At 36.4% G+C, this 19919-nt stretch overlaps 1 protein-coding gene across 1 annotated transcript in view; it reads right to left on the bottom strand.

Annotated features, from left to right (window-relative positions):
- The window catches only part of FBXL17 (F-box and leucine rich repeat protein 17), a 549569-nt gene that overhangs the window by 366163 nt on the left and 163487 nt on the right, over positions 1 to 19919 (bottom strand). Inside the window, 1 exon segment of the mRNA XM_037530072.2 lies at positions 12090 to 12197. Coding sequence (XP_037385969.1) covers positions 12090 to 12197 — 108 coding nt within the window.

Raw genomic sequence — 19919 nt, 5'->3', positions numbered from 1 at the left:
ACTTTAAAATTAGTATTGTGGGTGGGCCTCCCGGGTGGCACAGCAGTTGAGCGCTGGGCTGAGAAGCTCTGTAGCGCCGGTTCGATCCCTGGCTGCTAGGTGAGGGTCCCACATGGCGCACAGACCTCTCCTGCCTCCTGCTGCTCCCCTCAGCAGTGTACTTTGTCACTCTGCCTGCTCTGCTCTCCCCTCTGGCTCTGGTGAATTCTCTCACTCTCCCAACCCGCGCTTCTGACTGTACCCAGTGCTTGTATAAATAAATAAATAAATCTTTTTTTAAGAAAAATTAGTATTGTGGGTTACTTATTCCTCTTACACCAATAAAAGGCATGATTAAGATTTTTGAAAATTAAAAAACAAGTACTAGCATGGTAGCATGTTGTTTGTAATTGTCACTCAAAACCATCAATGTTATCATTAAACCATGTAACTAATAACCAATTACTTAAATAATCAGTGCACAACTATCTTCCTATTTATTCAAATATTTTTCTTTACATCTTCTTTTGTGAATTGACATTATAGATTATAGCACTGAGAAAACATCTGGATTTTATTCTTGCTGGGAACATAAATTAAAAACTATCTTTCCATAAGTGGTGTTCCCCAACCTCCTAAAAATTGAGCTCCCATATGATCCAGCAATTCCACTCCTAGGTATCTACCCAAAAGACACAAAAATATTAATCCAAAAGGACACCTGCACCCCTATGTTTATTACAGCACTATTTATAATGGGTAAGCTATGGAAACAATCCAAATGCCCAAAAATATATGACTGGATCAAGAAGATGTGGTATATATACACAATGGAATAATATTCAACAATCAAAAAAGATAAACTCATGCCATTTGCAGCAACATGGATGGAGCTGGAAGGGATCATGCTCAATGAAATAAGCCAGAGGAAAAAAAGAAAAATACTGGATGGTCTCACTTATAGGAGGAATGTAGAGGATCCAAATAAGGGGTCAATGGGGAAAAAGTAATTATAATAAAGTAAAAATCAAAATCAACAGACAACTATAAACCAGAGATATTCTGCAGGGGGTGGGGGGAGAAAGGAGTAGGATCAAAACCAGGGTGGGAAGAGCTCAAGGGACCATCATGATAAATCATGGGTGAATTGGTGGTAGGAATTTCATGGGGGCTGTAACTGAGGTGAAAATGCATACATTGTACAAAAATGAAAAATTATATAAAAAATATATAAAATTAAAAAAAACTATCTTCCAGTAATTAAGCAACTCACCCTCTTTCCTATGTTGCAATTTGACATGACTTTGTAGTTCCATTTTCCTTAATTGTTACATAACTAGCTACCTCCCTATCATAGTAGTTACAGCTTATCTGAACTCAGGACAGCTGCTTAGACAGTGGAAGTCTAAGGAAGGGTCTAGTGTAACTTAAATCTTACATTAAGTGCTAGTTTCTGTTTTGTGCCTTGATCTTCATTGTTACAAGATTCTCTTAGAGGAAATAAATGTCAGTTTTGTACTTTTAAAGGTGTTCTCGGCAAAAAAACCCCAGCATGACACAGAATGGAATGTACATCAGTCAAGATTTATACCAGGAAAAAAGAAACCTCTGTATTTACTGAATTACAAAAACAGAATTTCATTAAGGCAATTGGTTATTCCAATGAAGTAGAAGCTGAGGAGACAAACTGGAAATGACAATACAAGTCAGAGATTTTGCAAAGTCAGGAGGCCACCTCCACCCCAAGGCTGGAGTGACAAAAGGAATAGTCAGCGTTACTGGAACCCAGAGGCCAGCATCATCCAGTACAAGCTGGAGCTACTGGGGATCTCCCCAGGACTGAAACTATGGAGGATATAAAGCTGTTGCCAGAAATACCACCCGAGAAAGGGTAACTTATCCCTTGCTTTGGCCTTCCTGCCCCCCACTAAAAGCAGCCTGCAGAGAGTGTCCCTCATGGCACAAAAGGGCATGGGTAGAGAGAAGAAAGGATCTGAGGAGAAATAGACATAGGACTAGCACAAAGAAAAAAGGAAAAAATGACAAAGGGGAGGCCAGTTTCCAACATCAAAAAGAAGCATTCTGTCTAATGGGACCTCTTTATAACAATCCAAATGCTGGAATAATTGCCAGCGTATTCCTATACCTTCCCAGGGTGCTGACCAAACTTGTTTTCTCTTTTGAATCCGATGAAAGCTATAGAAGTCATAACTCGAACTGCTTTCTCAGGAACAGGAATATTGTTTCCTTTTTAAAGATCCAAGATAGATAGCCAATTGCATGTTGAAAAAGTACCTCTGATCAAACATAATAACCAAGCATTTCCTCTAAGGACTATAACAGAGAAGCTCCAGTGGATAGCTTTTTCTTAGGAAAAAAAAATTTGATGACCAATAATCCCACAGGGATACAATCAATTGAAGAGATGTCTACAGTAGGGAAACAGCTATGTTCCTGAAGGTTTTGTAAATATGCTGTGATCAACAGCTTTTGTGTAAATGCCTGTGATACCTCTGGGCTGGAGAGCAAACATATGAGGAGCTCAACTGCCTGTAGACAATGAACTCTATTGAGCTCTATTACTGGGCCAGTGTATCTAGAGGGGGAGTGGAATGTAAAACCAAACTTTTTCTAAAATCATTATGGGAAATAATGAGTAATAATATATAGGCGCAAATTCAGTTAAATATTGAGATTCCAAGATAAAATTTCAGAACACACACTCCCACTGTCTCATGAATAACTTAACTTTTGTCTAATAAGAGTCATTATGGAAATGAATTCCCTGTTTTCAAAGAACGTGAATATAATAAAGATGTGACAGAATTTATCTTTCTTTAGATCTTGGAGTGATTCTAAATCATTATTATAAATATGACACAATGTTTTAAAAAACTGTAAATAAAAATCTGATTATTTGGATTAACTGTGATTAACAATTGACACAGTAGGTGTATACTGCATTTAAAATAAGTTTGTGAACGAAAATAAAATATGTACATATGCAGGCCCTTCCCATGGCTGACAAGACCTACCCCAGTGCAGTGAAAATAGTATGTACATAATATAGTTGAATTAATTAAAAAATAAAACACTTAAATATTTTTAAATGTTAAAAACCATATAGTGAAAGTAACTGTCAATGTTTTATATCAATTAAATGCTCATAAAAATAAATTGGATTCTATTTAACTATAACTCATATTTTTTTAACTAATAAATGACTTCTGCTTACTATTTTATTTTACTCAGTAGCATATTCCTTCATTAAATTACATTATAATTGGGGCTTATTCTCATTAAGCCCCAAATCTGGTTTCTCTAATTTGGGCAGTGTGTTCTGGTGATTTAGAAATGGTATTCATTTGTGGACAATATAACTATTTAGGTATAAACCACAAGACTCAGTGAAGTAGATTCACACTGATCCTTAAATAAAATTTCTCACAAAGCAGTGTGAATGAATTTGAAAGTCTAAGAAAGCATGAGCGCAACACTGCCCTACTATCTTTCTTGGATAAAGACTGACCTCATGTGTTAGAGACCAAATAAATAAAGTTGAAATTCCTTTTTACAAGAATACTTGCAATAAAAACCACAATTTATAAACAAATACATGATGAAAATTCAATGAGTGAACTGAGGATGATATAAGCAAAGTAAAATAATATTTAAAATATAAAGCCAATATCCAACCAAGTAAGGCACTATCAAAAAGGCCCTTATCAAAAAGATTGCCAAGCTTCTTCATTTCATATTTATGTATTTCTATTAAAACCTGAACCAACCACTTTACCAAAGGATAAGTGAAATAAAGAAACTAATTTGTTCAGTTTATTTGTTAGGGTTTTCATATCTGAATTGTTTGAAAGATGAATTCATTTATTTCACTAATGTCACCTTGATAGATTCTTCTACTATAGAAAATAAAGCAAAAATATTCATTATAACTAGAGTATGATATAACTAGAGTATGAGCAATAGAGTTATAAAATACCCAAATAGTAGCCTCACTGAACAGACATCACTGACTTAGAAAAAATAAATGTTAGAAATTGGTACAACTTTATAGAACACCGCTTATACTAATTTAGGAAAATAAAATTCAAAGTCCCTAATTTGGGCACTGATAATAAGGTACAATAGGATATATCCCTGATTTAGTGGACTGCTACAATAGGGCTTTTTAAAATTATTTTATTAAAATCTCTACTGTAGTTGTTCAATGATTAGCTTAAACAATTCAGTAAATTACCCTTAAGAGGTCAGCAGGGAAAAAATAAAGATCAAAAAAACAGGATTATTGATCTTAATATTTATCATTGGTATGAAAGTAGTAAAAAGGATCATATAAAGTTTTTAAGTGAGATTTACTTTCACAAAATTATTTTACATTTTTGTTTTAATAAAAGAATATGAATAGATTAGTACTAAAGAGTTTTAAGGAACTTTTATACACAATGTTGAATGTTTTCCTCATTAGTTTATTCACTTTAATTTTCAATTGTTTCTTTTCAACTGTTATATGCCAAAAACTTTTCCTCCGTAAACGCAGGGAAGGCAGATGTTGTTATTATTTTCATTTTATAAATTAGGAAACTGAGGCAAAAAGTTGGGTTATTTACCCAAGGTTATATATCAAGTAGTCTTCCATTAGCTTTAATGATAGTAAATAAGTTTGGATTGCTGTCCCTTGCAAATGCCTAAGAAAAAAAATCAGTTGATCTTATCAGGCTTACCAGGATAATCATCACCTATATATATTCTCAACACTCAGTTTTTGGTTCAACTTAACTGCTGAAAGGATAAATAAAAAGAACTGAAAACCTGGTCAGTCAAGAAGCATCTCCCTTAATGTTCACTGGGTCATATTCACTAGGAAATATTTCAGAGATAAATGAATTTAAGAGCATATATTTTTGGGTCCTCCCCGGTGGTACAAGGGATTAAGCGCAGTGCTGTGAAGTATCCACAGTCTCTGCACGAGGTCGATCCCTGGCCAGGAAGCTACCCACAGGGCCCAGAAGACCTCCCCTGATTTGCTGCTGCTCCCCTCAGCAGTGTATTGCAGTAGATCTGCCTGTTCGGCTCCCCACTTTGTCTCTGGTGAATCCTCCCACCACCACCCCACACCTCTGGCCAGTGCCCCAGTTCTTGTATGCGTAAAAAATATAAATCTTTAAAAATATACATATATTTTCCACATTTTAAATATCACAGATATTTATGATTAGTAAGAAACAAATGAAATGATAATCTATGACTAAACAATAATATTAACCCTAAAGTAGCAAAACAGTATGTTCTTCCTTTAGACAAAGGCATTCTAAATTGATTGGTTGTCTAGAAACTTAAAAAGCGAGCAAGTTCATCTTTCATTTCTAGTGTCTGAATAAACAAAAAAGGAAGATCAAAATTGAGTTAGCTGCATGAATGGACACTCTTTTGGTTACTTATGTTAAATTGACTGCAAAAATCACTTTTGTTTTCTTTTGAAAACATTTCACACTTTCAATCATAAGCACTTTTAAAAATAATGTGTTTTTAAAAAGTTCCTTAAAAAAATAAATAAAAAGTTCCTTAAATGTGATTATGGCACAAGAAAATACCAGAATTTGGGCATTTTATTTAGCTGTTTTGTTACCTTCCCAGAAATCTCTGCCTAAAAGCAAAAACAAGCAAATATAAAAATCTAACCAAAAGCATACCTGATATATCATAAGAATTCAGCTCATGTATAGAGACTAAAGAATTGAAGCAACAAAAAGATCTAATGTAGCATCAGAATTAATACCACTAAGCAATTAATACTCACAACTTTAAAATATACCAAATATGACAAATATGAATTTTTATGTAACATATAGTAAAAATGAACTTTTGGTCAAAATTTCTTCACCTTTTTCTTTAAGAGTCATTTAAAATAAGCTCTTCCTAGATACTGATTGAAATAATTTGAATTGGTCTGATATAAATCAATTCATAATGGATTGGTGACACTGAATTCATGAAAACATACAATGTCTCTGAATCACACAGTTTGTAAACCAATGTTACCTCAATAAAAAAATAGAAAATAAAAATAAATAAATTCATGAACATATAGCATTTCTGAGGCTTACATTCCAACTATATATAAAAATAGTTTGTGACTTTGGCAGCTCAGACTTGATGAGAGAATTTGTTCAAATATTTAAGTATTCATACTACTTAAGATGCTATGAAATATTTAAAACAAAGTAACTTATGTTAAAAATAAAATAGAGTCACCAATGTCAAAGCACATATCTACTTTGGGAAAATAAATTAGACAACACCCAAATGGACTATGGGATCAATAAGGTTAACACCCCTAGATGGACTTCGCTGAATCTACACTGAACAACCAGACACAATGACCCAGAGCAAAGACTCAAAAAACTATAAAAATGGCAACTGGACAACAAGCAATCTGCAGACACATTTTGAACAGTTTGTTGCCATTTATCCAAGTATTGACATGAAGCACTCTGCTCTTCTGACACTGGATACAGCCCACAAAACTTGAGAGAAAGCTCCCACATGGCACTCACCCGAACATAAGAGATCACCACCTGAAAATGCTTCTGCCCAGACCATCACTCTCACTTGTTGGGGCCTTGGTTTGCCAACAACTATGTTGGACAATATTTAAGAATGTTAGACTCACAGACACATTAGGTTGTGAGTTGTTAGAATGCTTGCTGTGTGGATTTGTGTACTTGTAACTCATTTACTCTAATTGTTAGGTTGGCTGGTTTTCACTTGCCACCCAACTGTTTTTTATTTGATTAGCTGCAAATAAAATGACATTATGGAAAGACAAAGTGAGTCTAGAACATTAATTCTGTCCACAAGACCCCATAGGCCTATTTATTCAACTGATTTTTAAAATAACATTATAGGTCAATATCATTATCTTGAGCATTCCAATTATTATATATTCTTTAATGTATGATATTGAATAGCATTATCATGCTACATTAACATTTGTAACTTTTTGAGCCCCTAAAAGTATTTTTATATTATGAAAAATTTCAAATACAAACATACAGTAAAATGTACCACCACCGGGCCTCCCTGGTGGCGCAGGTGGTTGAGCGCAGTGCTATGAAGCTGTCCGCAGCCTCTGCAGTGCCGGTTCGATCCACACCAGCCACGGAGCAACCCACATGGCGCGGCAGACTTCTCCTGTCTCGCCTGCTGCTCCCCTTAGCAGTGTATTTCGTTCATTCTGCCCATTCTATTCCCCACTCTGTCTCTGGTGAATCCTCTCACCCTCCTGCACATCTGGCCTGTATCCCAGTTCTTGTATAAATAAAATAAATCTTTTTTTAAAAAAAAGTACCCCCACGTTCTATAACCCAGCTCAATTACCTCAGTTTTGCTATTTTTGTCAAATTTATGGGCCTATTCACTTTTCTGTTTTCTTCTATTTCCTTTGTAATTTAAAAAACAAATCCATAACATTTCACCAATAAATATTCAAGTGTATATCTCCTACTGGTAGTTTTAAAAATATAATAGCTACTTGATGAGTTCTGCCGTTGTTACATTTTAAAAACTTTATCAGTAAGAGCTACACACTAAATTTCATTTATTTCCACTTTGATCTTAATTATTTCTTTTTCTCTGTTTTCCTTGAGTTTAATTTGCTCTTCTTTTATAAATTTTACAATGTAGAAGTTAAGGTCATTGCTCTGAGACCTTCTTTTTTTCCTTGTATTGGTCTTTACTGCTTTTAATTTTACCTAAAGACTATTTTAGCAGCATTACACTATATCTTACATACTGTGTTTTCATTCTCATTTGGTTCAAAATATTTTCTAATGTCCCTTTTGATTCCTTCTTTACTCATGAGTTGGTTAGGATGCACAAGGGAGATTGTCTATAGGTCTCTGGGATTCTCTATGCAGTTGTCTCCACTCTGGTACTCAGTCCCCTGAACTCTGGCAGCCTATGTTGCCCTAGACTTTCTGTTCTGTCTCCATTCAGAGAGACTTCTGGGTATTGTCTAGGTTACACCTCCCTGTGCTGTGAGCTAGAAACACTTTCAAAGCATTAAACAGAAGCAAGTACAGGGATCACTTTTCTTAGTATCCAATATTCATTGTTTCATACATATCAAATGGTTTTCGGTGGTTGTTTAAGGGAAGAGAATAAAACTGGTCTTACTACTCCATCTTAGCTGGCTAACAAATTTCAGTTTTGCTTTATTTTATATATATCATTATGAAACCACACTTTTATTTATTTTTGTTTTAATCCATTGCAAGCATAGGCCAGTGGAAGTCACTTCATGTTGGCTATTGGGTCCTTTGGATATGTTTGTAATAGTCCCTCTAATGATAATTAATACGTGGGTGCCCTGATCGAGACACTATGGGTTAACTGCACATTTGCAATAGCTAAATTTGTTTTTTTAAAAAATAAAAGAGCAAGGGCCTCCCCGATGGCTCAATGGGTTGAGTGCAGTGCTGTGAAGCTATCCGCAGCCTCTGCAGTGCCGGTTCAATTCCCTGCCGGCCGGGGAGAAACCCACATAGCTTGGCAGACCTCTCCTGCCTCGCCCGCTGCTCCCCTCAGCAGTGACTAAGGTCCATCTGGCTGTTCTGTTCCCTATTCTGTCTCTGATGAATCCTCTCACCCTCTCGCATATCTGGCCTGTATCCCAGTTCTTGTATAAATAAATAAATCTTTAAAAAAAAAATGGAGCAAGATAGAACTGTTTTACATTTGTAAGCAGGTATACTTCAGTAAAAAGAACTTACCTATGTTGTATGTTGGAGAAGACCCAATTGTGCTATGTAAAACAAGTCACTAACATGTTCACAGTTAAATGAAGACCTCCAAAGTTCTTATGGTTACTTTATAAATAAAGAGCTCTAAGTTTCAAAATGCAGTCTAATAATCTTGACATTCTCTTTATATATTTACTTATTAGTATTTTAATTTTATATATATTTTTACATCATTTTTCATTTTTGCACAATGTATGCATTTTTATCTTGGTTATAGTCCCCATACAATTCCCACTCCCCCTTGTTTTGATCCTATTCCCTCCTCCCCACCCTCCTGTAGTATGTCTCTGTTTTATAGTTGCTTGTTAATTTAGATTTTTACTTTATTATAATTAGTCATTTTCCTGGTCCCTTATTTAGGTTCTCTAAATTCCTGCTAAGAGTGAGACCATCTGGTATTTTTCTTTTTCTTTCTGGCTTATTTTGCTGAGCATGATCCCTTCCAGCTACATCCATGTTGCTGCAAATTGCATGAGCTTATCTTTTTTTTTGATTGCTGAGTAATATTCCATTGTGCATATGTACCACATCTTCTTGATCCAGTCATCTATTTTTGGGCATTTGGGTTGTTTCCATAGCTTAGCTATTGTAAAAATTGCTGCTATGAACATAGGGGAGCAGGTACCCTTTTGAATTAATGTTTCTGTGTCCTTTGGGTAAATTCTCTTCATAACCTGCATGCATTCAGTCTTACGTACTTCTGGACTCTCATTTACAAAGTGAGAACAGCTTAGAAGCCTTGCTGTTGTAATATCATTTGATATTAGCAGAATCTATCAGAAGGTCATAGGTGTGTAGTCAATAAAAACTGGAAAATATTTGAGAGTCTAGCCAAAGGACCATAGTAATAAGATATCAATATTTTCCATCTATTCCCAATCTTTCATCCTTTTGCCCTTGGTTTAAGATTCTAAGATGTCACAAAATCCCAATTTTCATTTCAAACTTACTAAAGCCTTGACATTTCTTAGTTTCAGTGAGAACTCCATTAAGTCCCTTCCAAGCCAATGATTTCTAAATTCATAGATTCTCCTGGGCATAAAAAACTCTACAGAGATCATCTAATCTAGCCATATGTCTTTACAGATAGGAAACTAAGGCACAGAAATTTTTATGCCATTTGTCTCTATTAGCAAATATATAGTCAGAGATTTAATAAATTAAGTTAAAGAGATATTCTAAATTACATTAAGTTAAACATACTGAGATACCAATTAACTTTCAATAATTGGTATCTCACATTTCCCTAATCATTTATTTAAAAATTATATAGTATGATGATAATAAAAGTAACAAAAATCTCAGGAATATTTATATATTTACAGATATTCTATGAATGTAAATTACACATTGTATTAAAACTGTCAAAATACATGCCTTTTTAAAAAAAGTACTTTTATTTTATTATATTACTATTTCATGTGATAAAACAATTAAAATAGCTTCACAAAGCCTAAATATGTTTAAAATACTACCTTGCCTTTCCTTCAATCTAGCAATGTTATATCACAAACTGGTCTTCTCATCAAAGCAATGATGTTGAACAACAAAGATAATCCTCAAAACTTTTCAAACCAGCTTTGGCATGAGCTCAGTAAATTCTGACTACTGACAGACCAAAGTAGCAATCTCCAGAGAAATCTTCTCAGCTAATTGAGCCTTCCAACTCCAACATTTGCTATAGTTGCTATTCTGTCACAGACAATAATTTTGATCTTTTAAGTACCAGTGTTCCATAATTTTTGGCTATCTCAAAATGCTCAGGGAAGTACTTACTGATCTAATAAGTCTTGTTTTTTTCTTTAATGAGTACAATTTCTAGTGATCGTAAAAATCCCCCATATGGTCATTAAAACACTTGTTGTGCACAATCTGTTCATCCAAAAGCATTTCTATTCTACACCATAAACAGCATTAGATGTGACTAGGAAAATTATTCATCTACCAAGATGTTCAGGCCAAGGTTATAGGAAATGAATAAAAAATTATGGTCACATATGGCCTTGGTTACACTAAGATGTTCTGATAGAGCAATAATTGAGAATAACATGCCTACACTCTCTGCTAGCTTCAGGCTCTGATCCTCAAAATACAATTAAAACTGATCAGTCATTTAAGACACAGGACAATCACAAGCTCTGTCAGATATACTAGACTAGAACAGGGATTTGATGTTTTTTTCTCAAAGTTTGCTTTGATTTTCCAGCAATTTAGATATTGCAGCATCCATTTTATTATTCAAATTAATATTTACTCAGTGTTCTTGATACTGTTGCAAAAACCTTGCATACATTACTTCGGTTAGCACAGTGAAAAATAATTCACTGAATTACTTAATAAGTGCAGAGCCAAGATTCAAACTCAAACTGACAACAGAGTCCAGGCCCCCACCACTCTGACTTGTTGCCACAGTCCTAAGTAAATCATGAACCTCTGCTTTTTTCATAGGGAAGAATAAGAAACATTATTTCCAACTAAACTTAAATTTAAAGAGACTCAGACACACTAAGCCCAAAGAGACCCAGGATCTTACCTGTTTTGTTTCAGCCTTGTGCTGCTAATAGAGCACTGTCTAATAGTGGGGAAATGAGGATGGTTGAGTGCAAAGATTAATCAGATATTAAATGGAAGAGGGAAGACTCAAGTACATTAATCTATGCAGTGACAAATTTCAGATAATACATAGGTAAATTTTAAAATCACTAGTTTTTCTATTGCATGTTAGAATTAGCTTCAAATTGTTTTAGAGCCTGGAAAGGTACACACATACATAAGGAAGAGATCACAAATGAACTAGCATTTAATCAATGTTAAAATATAAGATTCTACAAATTTGGTATAAAAGTGAACTCTCTGAGCTATAGTTAATTTTTATGTACATTTGCCTTTCTTCACCTTACATATTCCACTCAATCAACCACATGACCACATTTTCTTTAAAAGCCAATGTCAGTGATATGTGAGTATTTAAAACATAAATCAATGCCAGCTAAATGTGACATACTAAGTTAAAATTTCAATTATTTTGTCACATTGATCAGTTTCTTTAATGCATGTATTTCATAATCATTTGCAATGAAAAAGCAAAAAAGTAAGCTGCTTTTTAAAATAACTATTCCATTTCAGAAGATCTAGGTTTGGTATTGTTGCCTTAGACCAATTTTAACTTTATAAACACTGGTACGCTTCTATAGTGGTCTGATTATTGCTCATTCAAGTACATTTGACAATGGCAGGTTATGACAGGAATGATATTCAGAAACACTAAGGCGATGTAACCATAGTACCTACCTTGGTTAGGTGAATGACTCCTTTAGAAGTAACCGAACAACCCATGAAGCCAACATACTGGAGTTCAGGACAGTGCTCAGCAAATGCTTTCACTGATTGATCTGTCACCTAGGAAAGAGACATAAAAGTGCTTGTATTAGCATTCTGGTGAATTTAATCAGTATTATGCTCCTGGCATCACTAAAGTTCACTTTCCATTGGATCACTGGACTCATTATATAAACATGCTGCAATAGCACCAGTGGTTTAAGAAAAAAATCTTACCTTAACCCCACATCACCTTCTTTTTATAATCCCACATTTTCATTTACTTTTTCACAGAAAATGCCTCAAAAGTTATATTCACTTCATCTCTCTCCAAGATACATGCACACACATATATACCATCGCATATTTTATTGAAATATATTCACATATATTCAAATGGAACTGCCACCAATATCTAATTGCACATGTTGACCACCTCAAAAAGAAGCCTCATGCTCATTAGCAATCACTCTTCTATTCTACCCTTTACTCCCAACCACTGGGAACTATGAATTTGCCTAGTTTGGTACAGTAAAATGGCAGGCTACAAAATCTATATACTAAAATCTAGTGCATTCTATATGCAAACAATGAACTGGACAGTCAGAAATCAATAAAACAATCCCATTATAGCACATAAAAAATAGAACAAAATACCTGGAATAAACTGAATAAAGGAGGTGAAGAACATGTATAACAAAAACTATAAAATATTATTGAAAGTAATAGAAGATGCAAAGATACTCCCTGCTCATGGACAGGATGAATTAACATTAAAAAATTGCCAAATTACTCAAGGCAATATACAGATTCAATGCAATCCCTATCGAAGTTTAAATAGATCGTTCAAAGATTTAGAAGAAACACTTTAAAATTTATGTGGAACCACAAAAGACCTTGAATAGCCAAAACAATGTCATTACTCAAGGCTCTTCTTGACCATCCCATTTAAAACAAAACCAAATACTGCCACCAGACACTCTTACCCTACTTTTTCTTCATAACATTTATCGCTATCTGATTACATTGCATGCTTATTCAAATATTAGCTTGTTGTCTGTCTTCCCCTATCAGAACATAAATTTCATGAATGCAAGACATCCTTCCCTCCTCTACCCCATTAGGGTAACTAACCATTCTGGTTAGCCTTGGACAGTTCCAGTGTAGTATCAAAACTCCCAAAGATGGAAAACCCCTCATTCCCAAAACTCTGAATCATCTGAACCAGATTGCTCATTAGTCCAGTCAGTCCCACTCCATACCATCAGTATCTTGAACAATCTCTGACACTCAAGAAGAAATTGAATATTTAAAAAAACAATGCTTCTTTTTCTTCCCCCTCCTCCCCAACCATGCACCATTATTATAATTTTTCTTCCTTTTATTTATTTTTAGATCAAGAGTCTACTTATATTTTAATATATTTTCATTAAAAATGACCTGATATTCATGGATTTATTTTTTCTTATGTAATTAATACATGTTAAGTCTTTAAAATAGGAGGGGGAGGAGAAGAGGTAGGACATTTTTACACTAATAGCTTTGAACTTTGATGTCTCCAATGGTCAATTTTTTTTTTAAATAATAAATTTTATTTTTATATTCCCCCATACAACTGCACATGCCCCATTCTGACCCCAATCCCTCCCCTCCTGGCCCCCACCCCCCAAAAAGTGTCTCTGGTTCATAGTTTTTTGTTGATTTTGATTTTCACTTTCTTACAGTTATTCATTTTCCTGGTCCCTTATTTAAGTTTTCTAGATTCCTGCTATGATTTAGACCATCCGGTATTTTTCTTTTTCTTTCTGGCTTATTTCGCTGAGCATGATCCCTTCCAGCGCCATCCATGTTGCTGCAAATTGCATGTGTTTATCTTTTTTGAATGCTGAGTAATATTCCATGGTATATATGTACCACATCTTCTTGATCCAGTCATCTATTTTTGGGCATCTGGGCTGTTTCCAAAGCTTAGCTATTGTAAATAGTGCTGCTATAAACATAGGGGTGCAGGTGTTCTTTGGAATTGATGTTTCTGTGTCCTTTGGGTAAATACCTAGGAGTGGAATTGCTGGATCATATGGAAGCTCTATGTTTAGTAGGTCCAGAAATCTCCACACAGCTCTCCATAGTGGTTGGACCAGTTTGCATTCCCACCAACAGTGCAGGAGAGTTCCTTTTTCTCCACAACCTCGCCAACATTTGTTGTTGCTAGTTTTTTTAATATGTGCCATTCTCACTGGTGTAAGATGGTATCTCATGGTAGTTTTGATTTGCATTTCCCTGATGACAAGTGATGTTGAACATTTTTTCATATGTCTGTTGGCCATTTCCATTTCCTCTTCAGAGAAGTTTCTTTTTAGCTCTTCTGCCCATTTTTGACTGGGTTATTTTCTTTGTTGTTGTTGAGTTTCATCAGCTCTTTGCAGATTTTTGTGATCAGTCCTTTATCATTAGTGTTGGGTGCAAAAATGTTCTCCCAGTTGGTGGGGTTTCTCTTTGTTTTTGTTATTGTCTCTTTTGCTGTGCAGAAGCTCTTTAATTTGATGTAGTCCCAGCTGTTTATCTTTGCCTTCACTATCACTGCTTTGGGTGATGTGTTTGTAAAGACGTCTTTGATATGCAAATCACGTAGTGTTTCCAATGGTCAATTTTTTTGTCAACTGGACAGTGCAATGTGGTGCCCAAATACTTGGTTTAAAATATTCTGGGTGTCTCTGAGGTAGTTTCTAAATGAAATTAAGGTTTGAAAGAAGAGACTAAGTACTTAAGCAGATTGTTTTCCCCAATGTGAGTTAAGGCTCAAATTGAAGGCCTGAGTAGAACAAAAATGTTTAGTAAGAAAGAATCCACTCCCTCTCACTTTTAGAGCTGAGACATCAATCTCCTACCTTCAGACTCAAACTTGGACTGGAACTTACACCATTTGCTCTCCTGTTTCTTAGGCCTTGAATTCAGATTAGAACATTCCATATGCTTTCATATGTCCCCAAATTGCCAACTACAACCATAAATGTTGGCATTTTCTGCTTCCCTAATTAAATGAAACAATCTTTTATTTTACAATAATCTTTTTATACACACACACACACACACACATACACACACCCCTCCTACAGATTCTGTTTCTCTGAAGAACTGTGACTAATGTAATACATATTAGAATCCCTTGAGGAATTTATTAAAAGTTCAGAGCCATTGGTGTGAGATCCAAGAATCTGTATTTTTAATAAGCCCCTGAGTGACTTTAAGGCATGTGAAAGCTTGAAGCCCCAGTGCTGCAAATAAGTTACATTAACATATTTTGGCATTTTTACCTGGCCCTGCTTTAAACAAAGGGCATAATGAAATTCCTTTTTTATCTCTCCTCACCTCCAAAAATTCTGTCTAATTCTTGTAATTGTGTTAAAATTTTCTTTACTGTTTCACAAGGTATAATTTATTAAAAAAAAGGTTCAAATATTCTCTATCATAGACTTAATTTCAAATTTACTTTCCTCACATTCAACAAGAAATCAATAAGTTAACATCTTTGTTAGTCTTTCAAATAGCAAGCAGCAACTCATATCTCCTTTTCATTCACTTTAATATAGGTGCCTCTTGGGCCTCCCCTGGTGGCACAGCGGTTGAGCGCTGGGCTGTGAGGCTGCCCACAGACTCTGCAGCCCTGGTTCATTCCCTGGCCACCGGTGAGGGTCCCACACGCAAAAAAATTTATCGGTACCTCTTCATTGTATCTTCCTTATCTATTCTGAATAGCTATTGGAAAATAAAGGTATGTGGCTAACATTAATCCTAAAACAATTACAAGAACATTTTCTTAAAATAATAAAACCAACAGCATTCCTAAAACATCTGATAAAAAATTAATTCTCCCCTCAAAAGTAAAGTATGATTTAGTGTATTAAGATTAGGATGCCGACTCTCCGACCGGCAGAGAGGAGGAAAACAACAAACCAAAACAACCAACAAGAACAAACGACGCAGCAAGCGGGACTGTGAGTGGAAAGGAACTATTGCAGCCACCACACCCCGTGAACGGGAGCTGAGGCGAACCCTGCAGGATCCGCCACGGCGGTGAGCGAACGGCTCCGGGCGCCATTAGAGAAGAACAAAGACCCCGGGAGACGCGCACACAGCCCGGGCTGCCGGTAAGCTTGCACGGAAACGCAGCTCGCTCGGGGAGCTTGAAAAGCAAGTGCAGACCGGAATCGCGGCTGCCCAGGTACCCGCGCCTGCGACCTAGGCTTGCGGGGAGACGACCTAGGCTTGCGGGGAGACGCGCAGGTCCTCACTCAGGTGAAGGTCCCTCCCTGAGTAAGCAGGAACCAGGCACCCAGGCACGGGAGCAGTGCAAAAGGCGCCATTCCCGCGCCACTGAACTGGGCTACAGCCCGCGTCCTGGACCTGAGGGCTTTGAACTGAGACCCGGGGCACGAAAATTCGGGGCGTGGGTTCTCCACGACGGTGGGGCACAAGGCAGACACAGCACCCCAAAGCTGTTGAGGTGTACCCTACCATTCCCGCTCTGTTCCCTGTCCCACGGGGGGGGGGGCGAAAAACAGCCCCCAAGGACAATAGGAGAGATCTCTGGCGCCACCTAGCGACCAGGAAAAAAAAGTCACTAACACCCCATAGAACAGGAAATTTCTTAAGACTGCTTGAAAAGGGCAGAAGGCTTCTGCAGTGGCCAGCCGGGAAGTTATTCCACGCCAGGCCCCTTCCGACCAGCAGTCTGAGCCCACAGAGGGAGCAGGCACCCACGTCCGGGGCAGACTGGGTGCGCAGAAGAGTGTGCCTGAAACCGGAGGCGCAGGGACTGCATCCCGCTTCGCCATTTGAGAACAGGGACATTTCTTCAGTAAAAACTGCCTAAAACCAGCAGAAAGCTCCCCCAGAAGGCAGAGATGGCTCCTGGAAGAGCCAGAGGGGAGCGGAGAAGTTCACCCAAGATGCCAGTCAGTCCGAGCATCACAGTGTCCCAACGCATACAACAAATTAGAAAACAGACAGTAGGGAGTAGAAGAACCACACGCAACCTAACAACTCCTCAGGAAAGAAGCACACCACAAAAAGAAAACCACTCCCCAGATTACAACGACAGCAACTTGGAAGAACTTCTGAGCCTTCCAGAAAGAGAATTTAAAATTGCCATGATTAAAAAAGTGATAGATCAGAAGAAGGAAATTGAGTCCCTAAAGAGGGAAAACAATGGTCAGAAGAATGAAATTGAGTCCCTAAAGAGGGAAGTAAAAGAAATGCAGGAGATCAAAGAATTAATGGAGGAACTAAAGAACTCCGGGAAAAGCAAGGAAAGCAGAATAGATGAAATGGAAGAACGAATAAGTTCTCTTGAAGACACAGAAATAAAAAGAACCAAAACAGAAAAGGAAAGAGAAGTACGAAGGAAAAAGAATGAAGAAAGACTTCGAGAACTATCTGACTCCATGAGGAAAGGAAATATAAGAGTTATAGGAATTCCAGAAGGAGAGGAGAGAGATGTAGGAACAGAGAAAATATTCCAGGAGATAATTGAAGAGAACTTCCCAAATGCGAAGAAGGAGCTGAAAATTGATATACAAGAAGCAAGAAGAACACCAAACTTCCACGACGAAAGGAAAAACACAGCAAGACACATAATAGTAAAGCTCCCAAGAATCCAGGACAAGGAAAAAATAATGAAGCTGACAAGAGGGAAGAAACAGATAACATTCAAAGGAAAACCAATCAGGCTGACATCAGACTTCTCTGAAGAAACACTACGGGCAAGGAGAGAGTGGAGGGACATAGTCAACAGACTCCAAGAAAACAGATGCCAACCAAGAATACTCTATCCCGCAAAGCTCTCTTTCCTCCATGAAGAAAGAATATGGACCTTCCCAGACAAAGAGAAACTCCGGAATTTCATTACGAATAAACCCCCACTCCAAAAAATACTACAAGGAATCCTAAAGCCAGAACCTCAGAGGGACGAATAACAACGAAAGAAGACCAAAAAAAAAAAGTTATTAAAATAATAAATAAAATCAAAGGAAAGACAACATAATGGCAAATACAGATGCTAACATATCAATATTAACTCTAAATGTAAATGGACTAAACTCTTCAATAAAAAGACACAGAGTTGCAGCCTGGATTAAGAAACAAAACCCAACCTTTTGCTGTCTCCAGGAAACACATTTAGCTACAAAAGATAAAAATAGGCTCAAAGTCAAAGGATGGAAAACAATCCTACAAGCAAATGGGCCAAAAAAGAAAGCAGGAACAGCTATACTTATATCAGATAAAACAGACTTCAAACTCAAAAAAATAAAAAGAGACCCCAATGGTCACTACATTATGATTAAGGGACAATACTTCAAGAAGAAATAACACTCATTAACATATACTCACAAACGAAAGAGCACCAAAATATATCAGACAACTGTTGTCCTCTCTGAAAACAGACATCAGAGAAAACACATATGTAGTGGGAGACTTCAACACACCACTATCAACAATGGATAGATCAACAAGACAAAAAATAAGTAAAGAAACTAAAGCTCTAAATAAGGACCTAGAGCATTTGGGCTTAACAGACATCTACAGAACACTAAACCCAAAACAAACGGAGTACACATTTTTCTCAAGCGCACACGGATCATTCTCCAGGATCGATCACATACTGGGGCACAAGACAAACATCAACAGATACACCAAGATTGAAATCATACCAACCATCTTTTCTGACCACAAAGGCATCAAACTAGAAATAAATCATAAAAAGAAGGCAAGGAACTATCCTACCTCATGGAGATTAAAAGCCACACTACTGGAAGACCACTGGACTAATGAGGAGATCAAAGAAGAAATTAAAAAATTCTTTGAATTGAATGACAAGGAGGATACCAATATCCTAAATGTATGGGATGCAGCAAAAGCAGTAATAAGAGGAAAATATATAGCAATAGAAGCTCACATCAAAAAACAAGAAAGAACTCAAAGAAACAACCTAATCTCGAAGCTCAAAGATCTAGAAAAAGAACAACAAAAAAACCCCAAATCCAGTAGAAGAAAAGAAATAATAAAAACCAAAGCAGAAATAAATGAAATTGAAACTAAAAAAACAATCCAAAAGATCAATGAAACCAAGAGCTGATTCTTTGAAAAAATAAATAAAATAGACAAACCCCTAGCCAGGCTCACAAAGGAAAAAGGGAGAAAGCACAAATACACAGGATCATAAATGAAAGAGGAGAAATCACAACGGACACAGCAGAAATCAAAAGAATAATCAGTAACTACTATGAACAGTTATATGGAAACAAGTTCAACAATCTAGAGGAGATGGACAAATTCCTACAACTCTACAATCACCCAAAGCTAGATAAAGAAGAAATAGAACACCTAAACAGACCAATTACAAGCAGCGAAATTGAAATGGTAATCAAAAACCTCCCCAAAAACAAAAGCCCAGGACCTGATGGATTTACAAATGAATTCTACCAAACATTCAGAGACGAATTAGTGCCTATCCTTCACAAACTCTTCCAAAAAATTGAGAAGGAAGGGACAATACCAAACACGTTCTATGAAGCCAATATTACACTAATACCAAAACCGAATAAGGACAACACAAAAAAGGAAAACTATAGGCCAATCTCCCTAATGAACACTGATGCAAAAATCCTCAATAAAATTTTAGCTATCAGAATCCAACAATGTATCCATAAGATAATTCACCACGACCAAGTTGGATTCATTCCAGGGGCACAAGGATGGTTTAACATCCGAAAATCAATCAATGTTATCCAACACATCAACAAA

Source organism: Talpa occidentalis, unplaced genomic scaffold, assembly GCF_014898055.3.
Source record: "Talpa occidentalis isolate TD23 unplaced genomic scaffold, MPIMG_talOcc4v2.1 talOcc4.6, whole genome shotgun sequence".
NCBI lineage: Eukaryota > Metazoa > Chordata > Mammalia > Eulipotyphla > Talpidae > Talpa > Talpa occidentalis.
The sequence above is the reverse complement of the archived record's forward strand: the minus strand, read 5'-3'. Positions and strand labels throughout refer to the sequence as shown.